The sequence below is a fragment of the Chelonia mydas genome, chromosome 19 (genome assembly GCF_015237465.2).
Source record: "Chelonia mydas isolate rCheMyd1 chromosome 19, rCheMyd1.pri.v2, whole genome shotgun sequence".
Taxonomy (NCBI): domain Eukaryota; kingdom Metazoa; phylum Chordata; order Testudines; family Cheloniidae; genus Chelonia; species Chelonia mydas.
In genome coordinates this window covers 13,010,585-13,032,879 of record NC_051259.2, presented here as the reverse complement: position 1 = coordinate 13,032,879, position 22,295 = coordinate 13,010,585, and the positions used below count along the sequence as shown (strand labels likewise).

At 52.6% G+C, this 22,295-nt stretch overlaps 1 protein-coding gene across 11 annotated transcripts in view; it reads right to left on the bottom strand.

Moving 5' to 3' along the window:
* The window catches only part of PTPRU (protein tyrosine phosphatase receptor type U), a 298,799-nt gene that overhangs the window by 91,786 nt on the left and 184,718 nt on the right, over nt 1-22,295 (bottom strand). For all 11 annotated transcript variants that reach the window (XM_043532241.1, XM_043532242.1, XM_043532243.1 and 8 more), the window contains exons 9-12: nt 21,380-21,489; nt 19,241-19,442; nt 12,434-12,536; nt 2,140-2,413 (exon numbers count right to left, since the gene is read on the bottom strand). In XM_043532241.1, coding sequence (XP_043388176.1) covers nt 2,140-2,413; nt 12,434-12,536; nt 19,241-19,442; nt 21,380-21,489 — 689 coding nt within the window. The remainder of the gene's footprint in view (nt 1-2,139; nt 2,414-12,433; nt 12,537-19,240; nt 19,443-21,379; nt 21,490-22,295) is intronic.

Sequence of the window (22,295 nt, the reverse complement as noted above, 5' to 3'; positions counted from 1 at the left end):
ACTCACCTTGATCTTTTCGGGAATGAGGTGCTACTCAGATTGAGTGAGAGAGGAAGAATTTGGTCTGACTTTTTTGTTGTTGTGAAGTACCTTAAATATAACCCTAAATAATCATTCATCTCATACAGGAAACACCATCTGGCCAACATGATGATGCAGAGAAAGGTGGTGGAAACACAGCTCCCATTTGAACGGAAGGCAGGCTTTTTAAGAAGTTATAAAGCAAATTCTGGAATTTCTTACAATGTTGGGCGATTTAAAATAATGAATGTAACCACTTGCAAACGTCAACAACAAAAAATGCTGCTTTAGAACAGCTCCGAGGGACATCTTCTTTCTGTTGTTGTCCTGGGCTTGCCTGAGCTAGCAGAGCATTTCATGGAACTAGCTCACCCAGTCTTACCGCAAAGTCATACTCAACTCAGCTTGGCCCACCGGGGCCTTACACTCCACAAATTAAGCAAATAGTCTTCTGTTGACTCAGACAAAAAGGTGCAGTCAGCGTCAGGCCCGGCCAGGCCAGGATTCTTGGGTTAAGCCTTTCACCCCATGCCAGCTTTCTTCAGAATTGGCCCCTGGAAGAAGCAGCCAGCCCTTTTTATCCTGCCTGCTGGGCCCTGATTGGTTTCTGCCCGCTCCCAACCCTTCTAGCCGCTGGAGGACTGATACTCATTGGTTCTACCAGCAGCTGATCCTGGGTGGCCTTTCTAGGCAGTTCCTGGAGGATTAAACTTGGTGCTGTTTTTCCTCCAAAGGACACTTTGTTTGGGTGGGGTGCGTCACAGTGGTGGGGGGGCAGCAAACACCTGGTACACCCCCCGTCACAGTCGTTTTCCCCTTTATAAGTGACTTTATACATGCAGTACAACAGGATCCATAGGTGATGCTATTCTGTGCCCCATAGGTTCTTACACCACCCTCAGCACCATAACATCTCAGCCCCTCCCGCTTGCGCATTAAGTGACATGAGTAACATCTGTCTCGGGTGGATCATCCACTCTCCTCCTCTGCCCGGGGAGAAAGTGAGTGAGCAGTGGAGTCCTTCAGGACAACAGGAGTTGTAAGTGAGGCTTTGTAGGCAAGATGGGAATGAAACAGACAGTGCCTAAGCCATCGGTGCAGGACGCTGATGGAATTACACCTGCAGTGGCCTGAGCTTATTGGATGTTATTGATATGACATTCCAGGGTGCAGTTTTCAAAGGTGCCAAGGGGACCTGGACACCCAGGCCTAGATCCTAGGTATTTAGGCACCTAACTCTCATGGGGGTTCGGTGCTGACTCCAACTCCCTTAGGGAACTTGAAAAATCTCAGTCCCAACCTCTAACCTGCCTGGATCCCAGTTCTGCTATCTGATGCTCACAGGCCAACCCATATAGAGTCTGCATGGAGTCCCTCCTGCACGGATCAGATGGCAGGATCAGAGCCTTGGCCGGTTTGAATCCGAGTTCTCTTGCCCTAATGTGGCACTCCACTTCCCTCACTCGCTGGCGGTGGGGTGAGGCCATGCACATACCTACATAGGGACTGATCCTGGTTCCGGTGAAGCCAGTGGCAAAACTCTCATTAATCTCAATGGGAGCACGATCAAACACATTGAGAAAATGATAAGGGAAGTTACCCCCCTAACAAACATATGCCGGAGAGACAGGATCTCACCCGGGGATTGCTGAGACAACCAGGGTCTGACTGAGAGGCTGCTTCAGAGAAACAAATCCAACAAACCACCCCCCTTAGAGTTCTGTTTGTCTGGATTTTGACCTGCAGGCCACCTTCCCGAAGGGTGGTGAGTGCAATACTTGGGAGCACACTGACCTGCACTGGGAGTGCAACACATTTATTTGGACTTTGCAACTCTCCCCGAACATACAGTCAAACAACTACAAATTGGTACAACCAACTAAAATGCCTCCCTTGCAATGAGGCGGTAACTGGGCACAAAGGCTAAAAATGCAGCTGCTGACACCCTTTGAAAATCTGGCATGGGATGTCTCCCATTCCCCACGATTCCCATGCAAGCCACCTGCTCCGAGTCCTGCCCTGATCACTTGAGCGGAGGTGCCAGCATTCGTGGCAGTTCCCACTCAGGAATGTCCTGGCACCAATCCCAACCACGGAGGCAGCCAGGCAGCTACTCACCCCTTTCAGGTTGCTCATGGCCTGGAAGTAGATGAGATAAGCCTTCTTGGGCTCCAGCGGGGGGTTCCAGTACCCGCTGTATGTCTGGTTGTCCCCGACGGTGAAGGGCTTGGCTTCGGGGAGGCTGTTGGGAGGCAGCTCAGCCCCAAAGTAGTGCACGGAGCCCCGGGACACGGCATCGTCAAAGGTCAGCGGCACCGGGAAGCAGTCCTGGCCCCCCAGCTCCCGCTTCATCTTCTTGGGCCGGTCTTCCTCCACGATTACCTGGTAGGTGCTGGACACGTGAGGTGGGGAGGGAAAGGCAGAGACAAGAAAGGACGTGAGCCCAGAAGGAGTTTGGCTTTAAAATGAAGAACTGCCTCTCCCCTATCTCATGGCAGTCTGGGGACCACACTCACACTCACAGCCCCCTGCAGCATCACGGGTGGTGGGAGAAAGGCAGCTTGTGGCTACAATGCACCCTGGGGACATGCTCAGCCTGTAACTGCAGACTGGGGACCAAGCTGGTCAGCTGCAGCATGTGTGTGCGAGTGGATTTGATTAAGGAGCTCTTCCTATGCACCGAGCAGAGAAGGCGGAAGCACAAACAACCATTATTTTTGTATCCATACAAAAGAAGAGACTTATTGGATGTATTTAAAACGAATGTTCATTTATGCAAATTAGTTGTGGCCACAGGGCACCTGGCATGTTGGCACTGAGCCTCCTAGCAAAGCTAAGCCTGAGGACCCTGCCCTACGTCCTTGTAACTGACTGGCAGTGTTTGCCTGAAACTCCCCACTACTCTATTGGCAGGTGCTGATCCTGCTGGCAAAGGGTTAAATGGGTTCTGCCGACTCATTGAGGCAGGAGACTTGCCACCTCATCTGGATGTAAGGTAGGTGCTGAGGGGAGGAGCTCTAAGAACAGGATTATGCTGATCTTTCTCTTATTTTACTCATTTCTTTGTTAATAAAACCAAGACCATAAACCCCAGGAAGAGGGTGAATTTGGAGTCTACGTGCTGTGAGGATCATGTTTCAGAACAGCTTGGGAAAGGCACCTGGTTGCCCCCACTGTCCTAAAAAAGCCACATTCCCATATGAAAAATCCAGGGAAGGAATCTTTCCAACTTGAGAAAACATCTTGTGTGCAGAACAACCTCCCACCTGCTAAGTGCCTTTAAATCAGGCTCCCTCCCCTACAGGAAGGAATGCACTCTGGATATAATTAAAGGTGCCATCTCAGATGATGTTTATTGCGTTCAATATCCCTGTATTACTCAGCCCAGGTCACTAACAGCAGCATATCGAGATGAGCTCTTGAGTGACTGCAGTCTTCGTGGGCAGATCTCTTGCACTCAGACACGTACAGCCCCCAGATCTATTAAAACCACCTCTTTAATAACTCCTGATCAGATCCAATCTTTTCCCTCCTGAGTGTGTGTTGTTGGGTACAGCTGTAGGCAGAGGCAGATTAGGGGTTTGTGGGGCCCTGGGCCAGAGCAAGGGGGTGCCCCTCACCACCCCTTCTGCCTGCAGTACCCCTCAAACCCCCGCCCAGCATTCCTGCCAGGAGCTGGGTCAGGGCAAGGGGCTCCTGCTGGGGAGCATGGTCGGGGCATGGGGGCTTTCTCCTGCTAGGGAGCGGGGGAAGCCCCCACAGTCCGACCCTGCTCCCCAACCCCACAACCCAGCAGGAGTGCTGGGCAGGCGGAGCGGGCTGGGACGCAGAGGCATCCATTTTTCCGGGGATCCGCAATTGCCTGCGGATCCTAGGCACAGGCCCAGGCCCATGGGCCCAGTGGCTAATCCGCCACCGGCCAGCGTGAGGCCATGGGATTCAATGGGTGGGTGGGGCCTGGGTTATAGGTTTCCCTTGATCACTGCCTCGGAGGAATTCAGCACTGATGGCACAGAGCAGGAAGATGAGTTCTTGTGGCATCTTAGAGACTAACAAATTTATTTGAGCATAAGCTTTCGTGGGCTACAGCTCACTTCATCGGCTGCAGAGAATGGAACATAGAGTAAGCAGATATATATAAACTGTGGCAAAATACCTCGTTCGCCTCAGTAGGCTCAGTCCTTTTTAGCCTTGGAGACTCAGGTTTGGGGCAAGGCGAATCCTTATAGGTGGCCCAGGGTCCTGCTACTCCTCTCCTCAGTCAGTCCCTTGTGCTTGTTTTCCTTCCCTTCTGGGGAGCGAGTGCAGCCTCTCTACTGGGAAGGTTTGGTGTCTTGCTGCAAACAGCCTACTGGCAGCTTCCCTGCTCCTCTCACTCCCTCACTCCCCCTTTTGTAGCTGTTTCTCCTGGATTTACCACATTCTCCCCCCCCAGCTCAACACTACGGGGTTGGGCTACTTGGGTCGGCAAACAGTGCACTCTCGACAGGCCATCCGCATTGCCATGTTGGATTCCAGACCTGTGTTGTACTCTGAAGTGGAAGGGTTGAAGTGACAGGAACCATCTCGTTACTCTGGCATTTTTGTCTTTGTTTTGGTGCATCCACTGCAGAGGGGCATGGTCTGTGACAAGGGTAAACCTCCGTCCCAGTAGATAGTAGCGGAGGCTTTCTATGGCCCATTTTACCGCCAGGCATTCTTTTTCGACAACGGCGTATTTCCATTCCCTAGGCAGGAGCTTCCTACTGAGGAAGAGGATGGGGTGTTCGTCGTCCCCGATCATTTGTGAAAGTACTGCCCCCAACCCTACATCAGAGGCGTCGGTTTGTAGGATAAACTCCTTCCCCCAATCTGGGGCCACAAGTATGAGGTCAGTGCAGAGGACCATCCGTAGATCTGAAAAAGCATCTTCAGCCGCGGTTGTCCGTCTTACTATGTCTGGGCCCCGAGCTTTCGTTAGGTCCGTTAATGGGCATGCCCTGGTGGCAAAGTGGGGAATGAACCGTCTAGTACCCCACTAGTCCCAGGAATGCCCTGACCTGTTTTTTTTTGGAGTGGTCGGGGCCACTTCTGTACAGCTTCTAACTTGTTGAGTTGGAGCCTCCCCACTATATACCCCAGGCATTTGGCTTCAGCTAGCTTGAGCGAGCACTTGGAGGGGTTTGCCGTCAGCCCCGCCTTCCTCAGGGTATCCAGCACTGCCTCCACCTTCACCAAGTGTGTCTCCCAGTCGGGGCTATATGTGATAACATCGTCGAGATAGGCTGCCACGTACTTGCCATGTGGTCGCAACAGTTTGCCCATGAGCCTTTGGAAAGTAGCGGGCGCCCCATGCAACCCAGAGGGGAGGATGGTGTACTAATATAGTCTCTCTGGAGTTGCAAAGGCCGTCTTCTCTTTATCGGCCTTGGCCAGGGGGATCTGCCAATAGCCCTTGGTCAGGTCAAGGGTAGACATAAACCATGCTTTTCCCAATCTGCCAATTAGCACATCTATCTGGGGTATAGGGTACGCATCAAACTGGGACACCTCATTCAGCTTTCGGAAGTCGTTGCAGAACCTCACGCTGCCATCCGGCTTAGGCACGAAAACCACTGGGCTTGACCATTGGCTCTGAGATTCTTCAATGACTCCTAAGGCCGGCATTTTCCTGACCTCTGTCCTGATCACCTCTCTTTTGGCCTCCGGGATCCGGTATGGCTCGATGTTCACCTTCACTCCAGGCCCTGCGAGGATGTGATGGTGAACCTCAGTCGTCCTGCCTGGCTTTTCTGAGAACACATCCTGGTTGCGTTTAATCAGGCTGATCACTTCAGATCGTTGCTCCGGAGTCAACTCCGGGGATATTCCCACTCGGTCGGGCTGGTCGCTTTTAGGGGATGGTGCCCCTAGTGCAACCACCTGCGCTTCTCTATCCTGCCATGGTTTCAGCAGGTTTATACGGTAGATCTGCTCCAGCTTCCGGCGACCCGGCTGTCGGACCTTATAGTCGACTTCTCCTATGGCTTCTATTATCTCATATGGCCCCTGCCACCTGGCCAGGAGCTTGCTCTCTGCCGTGGGCATGAGCACCATTACCCGGTCTCCCACTTGGTACTTCCGGGTCGTTGCTTGGCGATTGTAGTATGTCCGTTGGGCCCCTTGGGCCTTCTCCAGGTGTTCGCGCAAAAGGGGGACGACTTGGGCTATCCTGTCTTTCATTTGCAATACATGTTCAACAATGTTTCTCCCGGTGTTCGGCTGTTCTTCCCAGCCCTCTTTGGCCATGTCCAATATGCCCCTGGGGTGGCGACCATACAACAGCTCGAATGGGGAGAATCCAGTGGAAGCTTGGGAAACCTCCCATACAGCAAGTAAGGCAGCAGGGTGTCCCACTCTTTCCTATCATGACTAACCACTTTCCGTAGCATGTTCTTCAATATTCTATTGAAGCGTTCGACAAGACAATCGGTCTGGGGGTGCTAGACTGACGTCCTGAGGGTCCGTATATGGCGCATTGTACATAGTTCCATCATTAACTTAGACACAAAGGGGTCCCTTGGTCCGTCAGGATCTCTTTAGGTATCCCTACTCTGGAAAAAATCTGGACTAATTCTTTGGCTATGGTCTTGGACATAGCGTTCTGTAGGGGTACGGCCTCGGGATATCTAGTACTACCAGAATGTACTGATGACCCCGGGATGACTTCTCCAGTGGCCCTACTAGGTCCATAGCTATTCGCTCAAATGGGATTTCAATAATTGGTAGAGGTACCAAAGGGGCCCTTGGGTGTGGTTGGGGCCCATGTAACTGACATTCTGGACAGGAGGTACAATATCACCAGACCGCCGCATAAATGCCGGGCCAAAAAAACCTCTGCAGAATCCGATCAAGGGTCTTATCTACCCCTAGATGGCCCCCAAACAGATGGCTGTGGGCCAGATCCATCACGCCCCTCTGATGCTTCTGTGGGACCAAGAGTTGTTCTACGACTTGCTCTTGGACCGGACTACTCTGTATAGCAGATCACCCTTAATCACATAATATGGCCCTGGGCCCTTGACTCTCCCCTCCACGGGGACCACATTTGCCTCGACTACTTCTTTACTAATATTGCTGTATATTGGATCATTGGCCTTATCCTGACCAAAATTCCCAAGTGAGGTCTCCATTTGTCCAAACTCAGGGGGATCTACCTCTGTCTCCCCCTCGGGGAAAACCCCCGGAGAACTAGGTCTGGCTATTGGGTCGTTGATCTCCTGCCCTGCCCCACTGTCCATTGAGCCACCTCTTTCCCCTACAAGCGTAGATTTCTGGTACTGGGTCAAGATCCTCGTTCCCCTCCTTTTATCCGCCCTCTGTTCCCTCCGAGTCTGCCGGGGCTTTCCCGGTGGGGAGAACAAATCCTGGCCAAATTCGTGGAAGATCCGGGGGGGGAGGGGTTATCTATCTGGGCCACCCCCTGGGTCCCGGGTTCATTATTTTCTTCCACCTTCTCCCCAGGGAGTAGGCGATCAAATCCCGGGAAGTCTCATCCGATAAGGACTGGGTAGGGGAGTTTCGGAACTACTCCCACCGTCACCTTAGTGGGGTTTCTGAGAACTTCTATTTTTATGGGGATGGTCGGGTAGTAACTGACATCCCCATGCACACAGGATATTCCTGAGCATTTGGCCCAGATTAGTTGGTCCTGCCCGACCAGCTTTCCTGAGACCAGTGTGATTGCACTTTCCGAGTGTACTAACGTGGTGGTCTCTATACCATTCATCTTAACGGGTCTAGTGTATCTATGAGGGATCATCGCAACCCCTACTAGACTTATTAGATCACATGGTCCCCCTATATCTCCAAGTTCGCATTGCATGGGCTCTTCTAAATTTGGGCAGTGGGCAGCGATATGCCCCAATTCGCCACATGCATAACATTGGTACCCTGCTTGGGGAAGCCCCCGATTTTTTGGGTTACTGGGCTTTATCCCCCAAGCCTTTCTCCCCCAGTCCTCAAGTCTCTCCGGGACCTCTGACTGCTCTTTCGCCTCCTTCCTCCCCTCCATAGTCCAGCCTGGTGCTAGGGCAAACCGGGGCCTCAGTGCAGAGACTTGTCTCCAATTCTGGCGCCTTCCTTCCCCTGTGGTCCGTGAAAGTTCTTGGGCTGCTAGGTGTCTCTCTACGAGGGCAACTAGTTCATCATAGAAGGAGGGATCGTTTTGGTGGACCCACCCCCGTATGTCCGGCAGCAACCTGCTCATGTACCTGTCCAACACGAGGATTTCCACTATCTTCTCTGGCCCATGGGACTTGGGGCAGAGCCACTTCCCGGCGAGGTGGATTAAATCAAATAGCTGGGACCTCGGCGGTTTGCTGTCCCAGTATTTCCACTCGTGGAAGCGCTGGGCCCGTATGGCTGGCGTCACACCTGACCTTGCCAGGATTTCCGCCTTCAGCTGGGGGTAATCCATAGCTGTCTCTGTGATCATGTCGAAATAGGCCTTCTGGGGCTCCCCACACAGAAATGGAGCCAGGATACCTGCCCACTGGTCTTGGGACCAGGCCTCCCGCAGTGCCGTGCTCTCGAAGGCAAGGAGATATGCCTCTATATCGTTATCCGTAGTCATCTTCTGAAAATAGTTGCTTGCCGGCAGCGGCCGGATCCCCTGGGGCCCGTGCATCAGCCCGTGGTCAGGGCTTTTAACTGGTTCACTACTTCATTCAGGGTGGCCGATCTTGGGTCGCCTGGTTCATCAGTGATTGTTTCGTCTCCTGTTGGATGCATACTGACCCTTGCTGGGCAGCCATCTGCACCCTGGTAGCCTCTTGTAGGCCGCAATGGCCTGTACCAACGCCTTCACGACATCCTCCATTTTTTTTTATTTATTTATTTTAATTTTTTTTGTGATTTACCCTGCCCTGAGATGGCTTGCCACAGAGCCTTGCTCACTCACCACATCCCACCCCTGACACCATGTGTGGCAAAATACCTTCTTCGCCTCAGTAGGCTCAGTCCTTTTTAGCCTTGGAGACTCAGGTTTGGGGCAAGGCGAATCCTTATGGGTGGCACAGGGTCCTGCTACTCCTCTCCTCAGTCAGTCCCTTGTGCTTGTTTTCCTTCCCTGCTGGGGAGCGAGTGCAGCCTCCCTACTGCAGGGAAGGTTTGGTGTCTTGCTGCAAACAGCCTATTGGCAGCTTCCCTGTTCCTCTCACTCCCTCACTCCCCCTTTTGTAGCTGTTTCTTCTGGGTTTACCACAATACATACAGAGAACATGAAAAGGTGGAGTAAGAGGTTAATTAATTAAGATGAGCAATGCCCCACCCCCATGCCAGATTGGGCTTCAACAGGCCAGAGCGGCTGCGCAAGGTGGCAGCCACTCAGGGAGGGCCTGTTAGAGAGCCAATCTGGGCCAGTATTACAGCCAGCCAATCAGGGCTAGGCTAGGCCCTATATAAAGGCTGTCTAGGAAGGGTGCAGGCGGTTTCTCCCAGGCCTTCAGAGGGTGAAGGTCTGTCTCCTGCGTGAGGAGACTAGCACCAGGGACAGCACAGCGCAGGCCGGGGGAGCAGAAGGGAACTCCTGCCCGGTACCTCCCGGGCTGCAGGCCCTGAGAAAAAGGGCCTAGCCAGTGCAAAGGGGCCAAAGGGGAAACGGCCCAGGGAGAGAGACAGACAAAGGGAGAGAAGGAGGGCAGGCAGGAAGGCCTCCGCCAAAGAACCCAGAGTAGAGGGCGGGCCTGGGTCCCCCCGCTTCCCCCTTGCATTTCCACCCGGCTGTTTGGAGTGGCCATCATGGACTGCACCAGACCCCTGCCAAAAGGGATTAGACTTTGGGGTGTGACTGGGGCGAAGAGAAGCACTGCTGATAACACCAAACCCCCTGGAAGGGGGTGAAACCGGAGCAACGGGCACTGCTGGAGGGCAGTGTCCTGAACAGGACGCCGCGAGTGGGAGCAACGTGGGTCGAGATACCAATCTAGGGCGAGAGATGGACGGGACACCACCGGCAGAGGGCGTGCCACATGAACTGAGCTAATTCCCAGAGTGAACAGCAGGAGGCACTGCGGTGGTGAGTACCAACCCCATCACAGAGCTATTATCAGCAGGAGAAAAAAACTTTTGTAGTGATAATCAAGATGGCCCATTTAGACAGTTGACAAGAAGTTGACAGTTGACAGTTGTTGAGGATACTTAACAATGGGAAATAGATTCAATATGTGTAATGACCCAGCCACTACCAGTCTCTATTCAAACCCAAGTTAATGGTATCTACTTTGCATATTAATTCAAGCTCAGCAGTTTCTCCTTGGAGTCTGTTTTTGAAGCTTTTCTGTTGCAAAATTGCCACCTTTAAATCTGTTACTGAGCGACCAGCGAGATTGAAGTGTTCTACCGTTTTTTGAATGTTATGATTCCTGATGTCAGATTTGTGTCCATGTATTCTTTTGCGTAGAGACTGTCCGGTTTGGCCCATGTACATGGCAGAGGGGCATTGCTGGCACATGATGGCAAAGATGTTATCTGATCACGTGCTGTCCAAACCCTCCCCTTTCTAACAACCTGCCAATGTGTGCACAACCACACAGTGGTCTGTACCTGATTCTGAGAAGCTGGGCCCTGATGTCAGCCGGGTGGTTTGGATCAGCGCAAATGGACCATAACTCAAAGAAGGAGTGTGGTCTGGTGGCCTGCGTGTCAGGACACCTAATCCCAGCTCTGCCTCTCATCTTGGCAAGCCTGCACTTTGTCTTCTCTTCTGGCCTTTACCTATTTGGATGGGGAGCTCTTCAGGGCAGGGGCTGTACAGACAGCCCCTGGCACAATGAGACCCCCTCCCCATCTTGGCTGGGGCCTTTAGGACTATTGGAATATAAATAATGACATTATTCAGCATTTCATCAAGGAGCAGCTGATGTTGCATGGGGGGGGGGGAAGGATCAAACATTCAGCCTGCAAATTATCAATGTTCTGAACTATTTTTTTTCCCTTTCCCTCTACCATTTTTTCCCTTTTAATTACAAAAAATATAGAATGATGATAATACTCAGCATTTTTCCATAGGTCTCAAAGCTCATCTCTATGGAATGTAATTAGTATCATCCTTGTTTTCCAGGTGGAGAAACTGCGGCACGGAGAGGGAAAAAGTCACATGGAGTCACTGGTGGAAGTGAAAACAGAATCCAGGTCTCCAAGCTTAGGGGCTTTATACACCTGTTGCTCATTCCCAAATCTGTGGGGAGCTCAGAACATTCTGCTCACTGGGGGATCTTATCGGTTCCTAGATTCCAAGGCCAGAAGGGCTCATTGTGATCATCTCATCTGACTTTCTGTGGAACACAGGCCAGAGAACTTGCCCAGAATAATGCCAAGAGCAGAACTTCTAGACACCAAGGTGCCGACCCAGCCATCAGCAGTACCAACGCCTCTGGGAAATAAGCAAAGCAAAGGGATTTGCCAGGCAGCATATCGCTCCCTGCTCCCTTCCCTGCACTGGTCCCGGGGAGTGCAGGCACCCCTAAGCCCAGTTTATATTGGCCACCGAAGGCTAGCATGCGCAGCCTGTATTTGGGAACACTTACTCACTTGAGTAGCCCCACTGACACCAGCAAGATGGTTTGCGTGGTTCCAGTGTGAATACGGGCTGCGCTTTCTTGCCCAGGTGGGCTATGATGGATGGCGAATGCCCATGGGCAGACCGCTTCAGACGAAACAGGACCGATCCCTGGACTCCATCTGGAACTCAAACTGAGCACCCGACAGTGGGGCAGAGTTCCTCTCTCAGCACCATCAAGCTGGCCCGGAGCAGCAGTTTTGGCATCTGGCGCGACTTAAAGCCCCGTTTTCAGAGCAAAGCAGCTGAGGGATCAGAGCTACCCACAAGAAGGATCCAGACCCCGAGGGGGCTCCCCTAAGCCAAACCTTGGAGGCTCACCCCCCTGCAACTGCAAACCCTTAGAGCCAGCAGTCTCCAAAGCAAGGGGTCTGAACTGGGTGGAGGGCTGAGTTGAGAATAGTAAACAACAGAACGCTTAGCCCAACCCAGGTGGTCACATCAGCACACCTCTATTAATCCGCCATCCTTGTCTAGGCGCCCCTGTTTATATGCAGCCAGATGCTGAACAGATTGTCAGTAATTCGCAGACTCGTGCATACCTCGTGCTAATATGGCTAGGTGGCAAAGTGGTCTTTAATGGTCCATGAATCCCCAAGCAAAAGAAAAGGCTATCAGTTGCCACAGGACTTTATAGGGATTTAATATAAAAGAAAGAAAAAGGAAGCTAGAAAGGGAAGAAAGGAGATTGCTTTGCTTTAGGGCTCCATGCTAGCTCACGTGGACATGGTGCCTTCTCTCGGGATCAGGACCTAGGGCGCGCACACAGCTCACGGACAGGGATTGCACTTCCTTGCATACAAGAGTTTAAGAGTCCTGTGGATAGACCCCTACCTGATGGGGGCCCCTCTGCCCTGCGCCGGCCTCAGCAGCACCGTGATGGTGCTCTCCGACTCGCTTAGAGGTGACGGCATGTCCCCGTAGTCGAAGCTGGGAGCTGTAATGGAAGCAGAAGCAGGGGTGACTATTTTTGAACACACATGCAGTGAGGTACTGTCCCAAGGGGGCCAGCACAAGCTCTGACAATTCCAAGGCATACTACTGAGAGGCTGCCGGAAAGGCCAGTCTGGCTTTAGGTGTTTGTCGGCTGAGTAGTACTGGCTGAGTTTACTGCCCTCCTGTGCAGAGGATCATTAGTCTACAAATGGGGAAACTGAGGCACAGAGCGGCTAATGGCTTTGCCCAAGATCAGATCACAAGTACAGGGAGTCAGTGACCAAGCTAGGAATAGCCTCCAGGCGTCCTGACTCCCATCCCCTGCTCTCCTCATGAAGCCGATTCCCTCCCAGTACTAATCACAGGAACAGAATATCAGAATTGTAGCAACCCAGCTCCAGTCTGAGGTTTGTAACCTTTGCAAGTGAATGATGTTAATTACACAGTAATGTCCCTGGAACAGAACTCTGTCCCGGGGAAAATTGACTCCTGCCCTGATCCACAGAGGTCCAAGCAAAGCCAAGAAGTTTGTTTCAAAGCAGGACATCCTGATCTTGAGTTAGGATTCCATTCCACTGACTTGATGTGTGCCTTGCCAAAGGGTTTAGGGTCCAGCCCTGCAGTCCCCCTCGCTGAAGTCTCTGAGGTCTCTTCCTGAGCCCACAGCAACTAAATGAAGCAGTATTATTCTCATGCTTGGAGGATAGCACTCGGATTCAGGACTCCTGGGTTCTACTCCACACTTTGTCACTGATTCATTGTTGGACTGTGGGCAAGTCATTTAAAAGCACTGTGCCTCAGTTTCTCCATCTGTAAAATGGCTCGCCTCTGCGGGGAGATGTGAAGTGAAATTCATTATCCTGTAGATGAAAGGGGCTGTCTGAGTGCCAGTTATAACCTGGGCTGATGGGATTTGGTGCATTTACAATGCTTTATAGCCCAGCTGCCTGCTGACTGGCTTAGAGCAAAGGCCAGTCGATGTCCATGAGCCAGTCTGGAGATATGTCCAACTACCTACGGTTTCCTTCCACTGTAACAGAGGTGAGCCTGGAACCCCCGGAACTAACCCCCCAGGAGCGTGGGGAGGTTCAGAACCCAAGCCTCCTCCAGGTACCCCCCCCCCCCCACCACCTCTATACTGGGCCAAAACAGCACCTGAGATCCCAGCACTCCCTGATCTTCGCACTGATTGTGATCTGCTTCTGGGCTCCTCCCATCACCTCCTGGGCTCTTACAAACCTGCTGCTGTCTGACTGTGTGGAGGGGTTAGTTGCATGTTAGTGAATGGCAGGGAGGGTGCATCTACACTGCATACTGAGCCATGACAGTGGGACCTGCCTTTGTGCACTCAGTGTTTCCAAGCCCACGCTTGAGCATCCACACTGCATTGCAAACCTGGGGTTACAACTGCTGGACCTGAGTCTCACAGCCGTGCTAATGTGGCCATACTGCACTCGCAGCCCTTCTGACTTGGATCTGTAGTTTGAACTGTGTTCACGCTGCAAAATGCCAGGGCATGGCCCTGAGCCTCAGCAGGACTGACCCACCCCCAGCAGGCTCCTAGGACCCAGGTCCTGCATGCTTGCAGACCCAAGTCAGACTGATTTGTGTGTGGATGGAAGTGGGGCTTGGGCTCAAGATGGAGTCAGAGCCTGGACTTAGTGTAGACAATACCCTCAGACATCCAGTGACCTGTCACAGGGGTGTCACAGGGATAATAATGTTCGTGGACGTGGAGAACATTCAGAATAATGGGGGTTTAAAGTCTCTATCAGTGTTGCCAACTCCTGTGATTCTATCATGAGTCCCATGACAGCTGGTGTCTTTCTTAAATCCCCATCTCTTGGCGTCAGGGGGCGATAAGAGAATCGCAGCTTTCAATTAAAAAATAAAGTTTCTAGCCCTCCTGGCTGTGGAGAAAAGCTGTAAAACGTGACCCCCTTGGCCCAGCAACCAGAAGGCAACAAAGAACCCAATATTATCATTGGTTAAAATCTCATGACTTTTAAAGTAATTGCTTGATTTTGGAGGCCTGACTCACAATTTCTGAACACTTCGGGCTGGTGATGCTGTTCAGTGCATTAGGTGTAATGCAGGAGTGACACCAGCTGAGGGAGGACAAGGATAGGAGCTGATGGAAAGGTGGTTCAGGAAGTGGAGCTGGTGCTCCATGCAGCAGGGTGTGATTTTCGACTCATCTAATATTGAGCCAATCCCCCTGCACAGTACTCTGAAGCACAGTGTTGTGCGGGTGCTGTCTTTTGGATGAGGCAAGAAAAAGGTCACAGGAGCTCATGTTCATGAAAATCCCATAGTGCTTTGCACAAGTTAGGGCGTTAACCAGAGTGTCCTGGCAAAATTCCAGCTCAGCCAGTTATGTTCTACTGCTCTTATTTCTCCCTAGTACCATATTCTTCTTTGCTTCCTGTCCTCAACTGCCATGGGGCTGTGTGCTATTGACACAGTGGCCTCATTCCAGCCCAGATGTGGTAGCATTTCAGAGAAGGGTTTGCCTCGGATCCAGAGTGTGTGAGGCATGTCGGGTTCCTTTGGGATGAAAGGCACTGCATGGGTGTGGGGCACTCATCATTAATTTGCACTACTGCGTGGAGTCCACCTCGGTTTTGCATTTCCCAGTGACATCCTCTGGCTGACACAGAGAACCTCTCCTTCCTCTCACCCCCTGTCCTCCTCTTGGTGTCCGCAGCCCCTGATTCATTAGCAGTTGAGGGGATCCAGGTGATGCAGGTTTGCAATTCCTGTGCCCCCATTAGGAAACATCTCAACCCACTCAGAGCTGTTAACAGTTACCCCACAGACATTAGCAAACAGCCCTAAGTACTGTATGGCTTGTTAATGAAGCCCAATTAATCCCTCAGTTGTGCATTTTGAACTCAGAGACAGTGGTTGTTTCATTGCTGTAATCTCCCCCCAGCAAGTGCGGTCACTGCTGCATTATGGGATCATCCAGAAGATACGCTTGTTTCTCCCCGGGGGCTCCAGCCTCCCTCAGCAGAGTTGGCTAGAGCTGCTGCAGATCCTAACACACTCTCAGAAGGTGCCTGGTTACACAAAATTCCTGGATCCAACTGGCTGGGCCACGGGGTAGCTGTGTAGAAGTCCTAGTGACTCAGCCCCCCAGCGATGCCACAAACCCATCCTCGCGGGCCTTGAGTGGCTGATACTTCAGGCAAGGGAAACCATGCAAGTGCCAGGCATGGGTAGACATAACCAGCTCCAGCACCCTCGGGGTGAGGCAGACAACAGCGCACTTAGCTGGACCATGCCCTTTGGCAGAGATGGAATTCGGCCAGAAACTCCATGCTGAGCTTTTCTCAGGTAGCCGACGGGCTGACGTCTCAGAGGTGAGGGGTCTCAGGGCTATTTGATCCAAGTGGTTCCCAGTGCCTGCGCCCTGAGAGGCATTCCATGATCACAGAATGGGAGTGGGTAGCAGGACGTATCCCTGAGGGACACTGGATACAAGGGCCTGCGGGGTGGAGGAGCAGCAGTTACCCAACATCATTCTCTGGGGCCTTTCGGAGAAAGACGGAAAATGGAGGGGCTGCCCACCCACTCTCAGGGACATCACTACTTCACATTCACTGGTAACAAGAGCTGCTGAGGGATGTGACAGAACCAGTACAGACACCTGGGTTTGGTCCCCTGGCAGGAGCCGTCAGTCCTCAAGATTAGCACAGTCTCCCATCCATCCCTGGCCTGTACTGCGGGAATGCCAGAGAGGCTCAAGTGTGTGTGATCAAGCAGCACCGCAAGGCTGGAGCCACCTAAAGGAGATGAGATCTTTGCAAACAAGTGGAGATAAAACCTTCCTGCCACCCCAAGACATGGGGGACGCTGGAGGTGCTGTGTATGCTACTACCAAACAAAATAACTTTGGGAAAAGTCTTAGAACAACTTATTGGGCCCATTTCTTCTGCCCCTCAGCATGTAAAGCCAGGAGCCTTAATCACCCCCCATGGCTGAACTTTCAGCTCAGCTCCCATGGTTGAGATGGAATTTTTAAGAACTTGTCTCCCATTCAAGCAGCCAGAGTTTCAGAGGAGCCCCGTGTGTTGGGTGCACACCAGGTGCTGAACTGATCTGACAATCTGGCCCCAGTGGGAGATTCTGGGAGCGAAGGTCTTGTGAAAATGCCAGCCCAGGAGTGCAACTGTGTGGAGCTCAGAGAGCGACAACTAACACGTGGGAAAATGCCTACAAAGCTTGCCTCCAATAGCTTGTCCAGGTATAAAAACATCCCGACTCTAACATCTCTCATTGCGGTTTTCGAAGCACATGTCAGACTCCTTTGGCAAATGGAGACCTCACTCCCCTTGGCCAGCATTACAAGACTAAAACTACTGCACTTTAAAGCTGCCCAGAAAAGCTGTTGTTAAACTGAACACTGCCTGACCCAGGCCTCCTGCAAGAACAGCAAAGGGGGTGGAATTCCACATTTGAGGGGAAGCGGAGGAAGAAACCTCTCGGGCCAGTGGTTTTATTTTCCTACAGGCCATTCACCAGCCAGTGCAACAAAGAACTCTCAGGATCTCTCAGCCTCTTTTCTCCAGGGACTGAAATTTTATTTCTCCCAAATAAGACAGTTTAATATAAGCTGCACCTACAGACCATATCCTTTCCCCTGAGCCGGGGTCTCCTGCAGGAGCCTATCTACTCCCTGCAGATCTCACTCCCGAACCCCCTGCCTGGGAGGTAAGGCAAGTCCCTCTACTCCTTTCAGCTGGAGCTTTCCCCCGGTAGACTGGCTCCCAGCAGGGCTGCGTTCTCAGGCCCCCCAGCCTGGGAACCAAGGAGAACCTCCCTGCACTCAGCCTGCCCTTTGTATCCCAGCAGGCTTGGCTCTGAGTCCCAGTCTTCTACCACGTTACCCTGGCACTCCCTTCACCGAGAAAGGTGAGCTGAGCCTGGCACAAGGTGCAGCTGAGCCCCCCAGACCCTTAAAGGGCCAGCTCACCTCGTTACACCTTTGTTTGAAGCTGTTCAGGGGGGTGGAATCGGAGCTGAAGTCCCGGTGGGGTGGGTTAGCAGGGGATGTGGTCCCAGGCATGTGACACAGTTATTTATCACCCGCCTCTCCAGCTCATCACAGGAACTTCGGTGCCAATCTCTCCCTACTTACCCCCTCTATAAAAGCCTGTCCTTGGGGCAGGGAAGCTGTTTGAATGCTGAGCAGCGGCAGAGCTGAAGACCATGCACCGTCTAACAAGATGCACGGTCCTCCCCAGCACAGTCAGGGTCTCTTACCTCTTCTACCTCAGACACCACTTCTCACTCTGGCAAATAATATCATTTCTCTGAGCCCATTTGGGGCCAGCTGCAGGGCCAGCAGCAACATTCCATTTCTCCTTCTGCAGCCCACCTCTGGCTAACGGGTCACAAATCAAGGCCGCTCCAGTGAGTTAGGAAATGTGTTCCACAAGCATCCCAGCTCAGGTCTGGTGTAATGTAAACAAGGCAGCTCGGGGACCGCAATGCAACTAAATTATCCAGCAGGGCTGTAAAATGTAACGCACGCTGTTTTCCATTTGAATTCTGACTGCAGGGTAGCTGGGAGTATGGGGAGGGGATCTTCGGAGCATGAAGAATCCATTTCAAGGGAAGGCGTATTTCACTGTGCAAGCCTAGCAGTAGGCGGGGGAGAAGGGCACAAAGAGACCCTGACTGCCACTGAGCAGCCTTGCTTCTGACGTCTCTCTCACCTCCTGGAAGGGCTGTGCAGATTCCCGTTGGATCGGGTATTAGCACAGTGGGGAAGCGGCTGCTGGTGTATGGAGGAAGAGGGTTCATTGCGGGTGCTGTGGACAGGCAGAAGGGGGTACTCGGAATAGGAGGTGGAAGCACTTCCCTTTGTGCAGCAGGTCACCAGTTCAAATCCAAGTCGCCGGGTGGCGTGGGTGAAGTGAGGCAGTGGGTGAAGTGAAGCAGTGGGCTCCATCTAGTACTTAGCAGAGAGCTAGTCACAGCACTGACTGGCCAGCTTTTTGGCAGTCCGAACTGAGAGGCTGATGACTGCACAGCCATGAACTCTCTTTTCTCCTTGTGGCTGGTCCCTGCAGCTCAGGCTGGCAGGAAGTGGGCAATGCCACTCTCCAAGCTGCCCCTGTCTTGGGGAGATGCAGACTCCCGTCTTTCCCCGGCACGGCGGGCCGCATTTCCCAAAGCACATATGCTAAACAGTGCACGCAGCTGTGAACTCCCACGCCCTGGTGTCCACCTGCCGGTTTGCACATTGCAGCGGGGAGTTAGCACTAGCAGTAACTTAGACAGAACCTGCTCCGGCACTGTGTAAGTTAACGGGGGCTTTCCCACCATCTGCTGGACTGAGCGCTTGGAGCAGCGGGGAATCCGACTGCCACGCAAGGAAAACAATAGATCAGTGGTTACTCTGGGAAGTGGAAAAAGGGTCAGGAGAGAAGGGGGCAGACAGGAAGCAAAGAAAGATCCAGTTGAGACTGTGATGAGAGGCTGATTTCCTGGGGTTGGCCATGTCACCAGGGCTACCGTCCCTACTCCTGTGCCAAGGCTCTGTCATGCCCACAGTGGATTGGGAGTCTGGGCTCACATGCTGGCATAGATACAGACACGGAAAGAGCAAACCACTTTTCCCTCCTCTCCAAAGAGCCCAACCCTGCCACCTTCTCCCCAGCCCAAAGCCAGAGGGCCAACATCTCGATAGCCTACCAGAGATGTTGGTGGTGATCTCGGTCAGCGCGGTCTGGCCGAAACCCTTGCCAGTGCGCGCTCGCACAGAGAACAGGTAGGTGGTGCCTGGGTGCAGGTTGGAGAAGACGTGGTAGGTCTCATTGCGGAGCTTGGAGACGGTGCGGCGGGGGCCTGGCACGTTGACGGCTGGGTCCGAAGACTCGATGCTCTGGTAGCTGATCTAGGAAAACACGAGAGACTGTGAGACAGCCGGGGGGCTCATCGGGGGAGCGGATTAACATGGGGAGGGGAGAGCAGGAGGGCGGTCTGAGGGGGTTGTGCAGCAGGGTGTTTAGGTGGGGCATGCAGATCTGGTCCCGTGACCGGAGTGCCCCTGCACGGAACACAGACATGGGGAAGAGGTGGGAGCAGTGTGGGGCGGCTTTGGGTTTTTTAAATATAGAAAGAGACCTCACCAATCTATCCCTAAAACAAGCTTGGTGTTGAATCTGAACTTGAGAAAGTGACCAGCTGGGAGCACTAGACAGACCCAAGACTGTGCAAGAAACCTGATGGCACCCTCTGCTATACCGCCCTGAGACCCCCCCCCCCGCCCACAGCCCTGCCAATACCCCTCACTCCTGTCCCCTGATGTTCCAGCTCTGGGCCCCCCCAACCTCCCTCACTCCAGCCCAAGGGCCCTCTCTTGAGCAGAAACAGTCTGGGGAGAAAAGCCTGCCAGGAACCAATGTCAGCTACCACGCAACACATTTATTTTTAACCTCAGACCTGACAGCAGATTTGAACCCTTTTCTCCACACCCCACAAGTTAGTGCTCTAACCGACTGTGCCATGGACCCACCCAGCCCCACCACTCAGGCTTCTAAGGAGTTCCCTTCAGAAACCAGGATTGTCCTTTTGTGACTAAGAGCCACATGCAGGGGCTCTGGCGTGAAAAGCCGTTGCAAGGTGACTACACCGGCATTCAAAGAGAGACATGGAGAGAGATAGAGACCCCATTGTAAAGAGGATAAAAAGCGGGCTGGATCTCACACTCCAAACCAAGGGCTCGAAGGTAGCAATAACGATGCAGTAGCCCTTAATCTCCCTGATAGAAAACAGCGGCTCCAGAATGAAAAGCTGAGCCTCCATCATTCCCCACGCAGCGCGGTTCACGCAGCTGCAGCAAGGGGAACGAAGATAGGCATCAGCTTTTCATTTGTCTGTTTCCGTGCTCTAATAATTTTGTTGATGCCGGAGAGGCCGGCGTGAAGGCAGAAAAGCAAAGAGAGATAAGAGGGAGTCTTGCCTGAATTCATTTGGGAGACAGAGGGGCCCTCCCGCGAGCGTCCCCATTCAAGAAACACACTGGCCACAACGTGACATTTTCTCTCTGCACTGAACCGAGCAGAAAGAGACACTCAAAGAACGTCTCTCCTCAATGCCTTGCTGAGAAAGAAACAAACACTACCAACCGCTCCTGTGTTGCCTCACGTGCTGCCAGTGGACTGGATGGGTTGCCAGATGTCCCAGAGCCTGTGAAATGCAACAGCCTGGGGGCTAATGCTACCCAGAACTTAAATGGTGCTTTGCATTCTCAAAGTACTATACAAACACTTAACAAATTAATCCTCACTGCTGGCTTGGGAAGTAGCTGGTACTGTCCCCTGGGGACATGGAGACACAGGGAGGGCTAATGGCCAATTTTCAAGGGTGAACTCTCATTTTGGGCACTTCTGTGTTTGGATGCCCAATTGTAGAGAGGAGCGAGGTTGGATTTTCAGAGGTGCCAAGCACATGCAACTCCATATGAAGCCAAGGGTGGCTGCAGGTGACCAGGCCCTCTGAAAGTCAGGCCCTGGGTGTCCAAAATGGAGGCACTCAAAATTAAAGGCCACTTTGGGACCTAAGTGACTCAACCAAGGCCACACAGTGAATCAGTGGCAGAGGTAAGATAAGAACTTGGGACACTCCTGGCTAAATGGTGTTATTTTTATTATTCTTTATTAGGCTTTGTACCGGGGCCTGGTAACTTTTCAAGTGTTAGTTCCAGGACTATAGATTTGTGGTAACAGGATTACAGACGTTTAAGTGGATTCTTTTAAAACGTATCTGTGGCTCCATCACCCCGGCCCCAGGTGCTTCTCCCGTAATGCGGAACAACGCTGTAGAACCTACCTCATACTGGGTGATCAGCCCGTTGGCTTCCAGTGGCTCTTCCCATTTCAGGAAGATCATGTCCTCCAAGGGGGTGAAGGTGAGTGACTCTGAGGCAATGCCTCCGGGGACTAGGGAAACAAAGAGAAGAACGAAGGAACGATGAAATTCTGCCGGGGGATGGCAAGTCTGCGCCGGGCACTCGGCTTCGCTGACAACACTGCTGGTCATGGAGGAGTTAAAAGCAAACAAGAATGCCGTCTGCATCATTATGCCCCACCAATAAAACCCCACCCGCCTTTCAGACAATGCTCTGGGCACGGCTCAAGCCCAAGAGATTCAGCATTCAGGCTCACACCTTACGCAGATCTTGGTGCATCTCCGAGTCCGGATAGGGTTTAGGGCTGATTGCTGGCTCTTTGGGGATTGCCTGCAACCCCCAGGCATCTTGACCCCCATCCAGCTGGAAAGAAAATAGCAGGTGCGGGGAGTTTTTAACAGAAAGGGCCAGATCCTCAGCTGGTGGAAGGCAGCAAAGCTCCATTGACTTTAATGGACCTGCACCAAGTTATCCCAGCTGAGGATGCGGATCACAACGTTCCCCAGTGACTGTAGCACGTAGGCAGGGCTCGCTCAGCAGCCTCTGGAAACCAGGGGTTATGAGGGAGCTGCTGAGACACCCCAGCTTGCCCCCAATGTCCATAGGTATAGACAGGCTTTGTGACATCACTGCAATCTCCGCCAGCTCCCCCCAGCCCAGGGGGAGAACACACAAAGCAGACAGGGGCCGGACTCTTCCTGGAGTGTTTGGAAAGGACAGTGTCAGTTCAATGCTAAGATCAGGACAGCCCAGTGCATTGGAGGCTAGCCTGGGACTGGGGGGTCAAGTCCCTGCTCTGCCACAGCCTTCCTCTGTGACCTTGGGCAAGTCACCTAG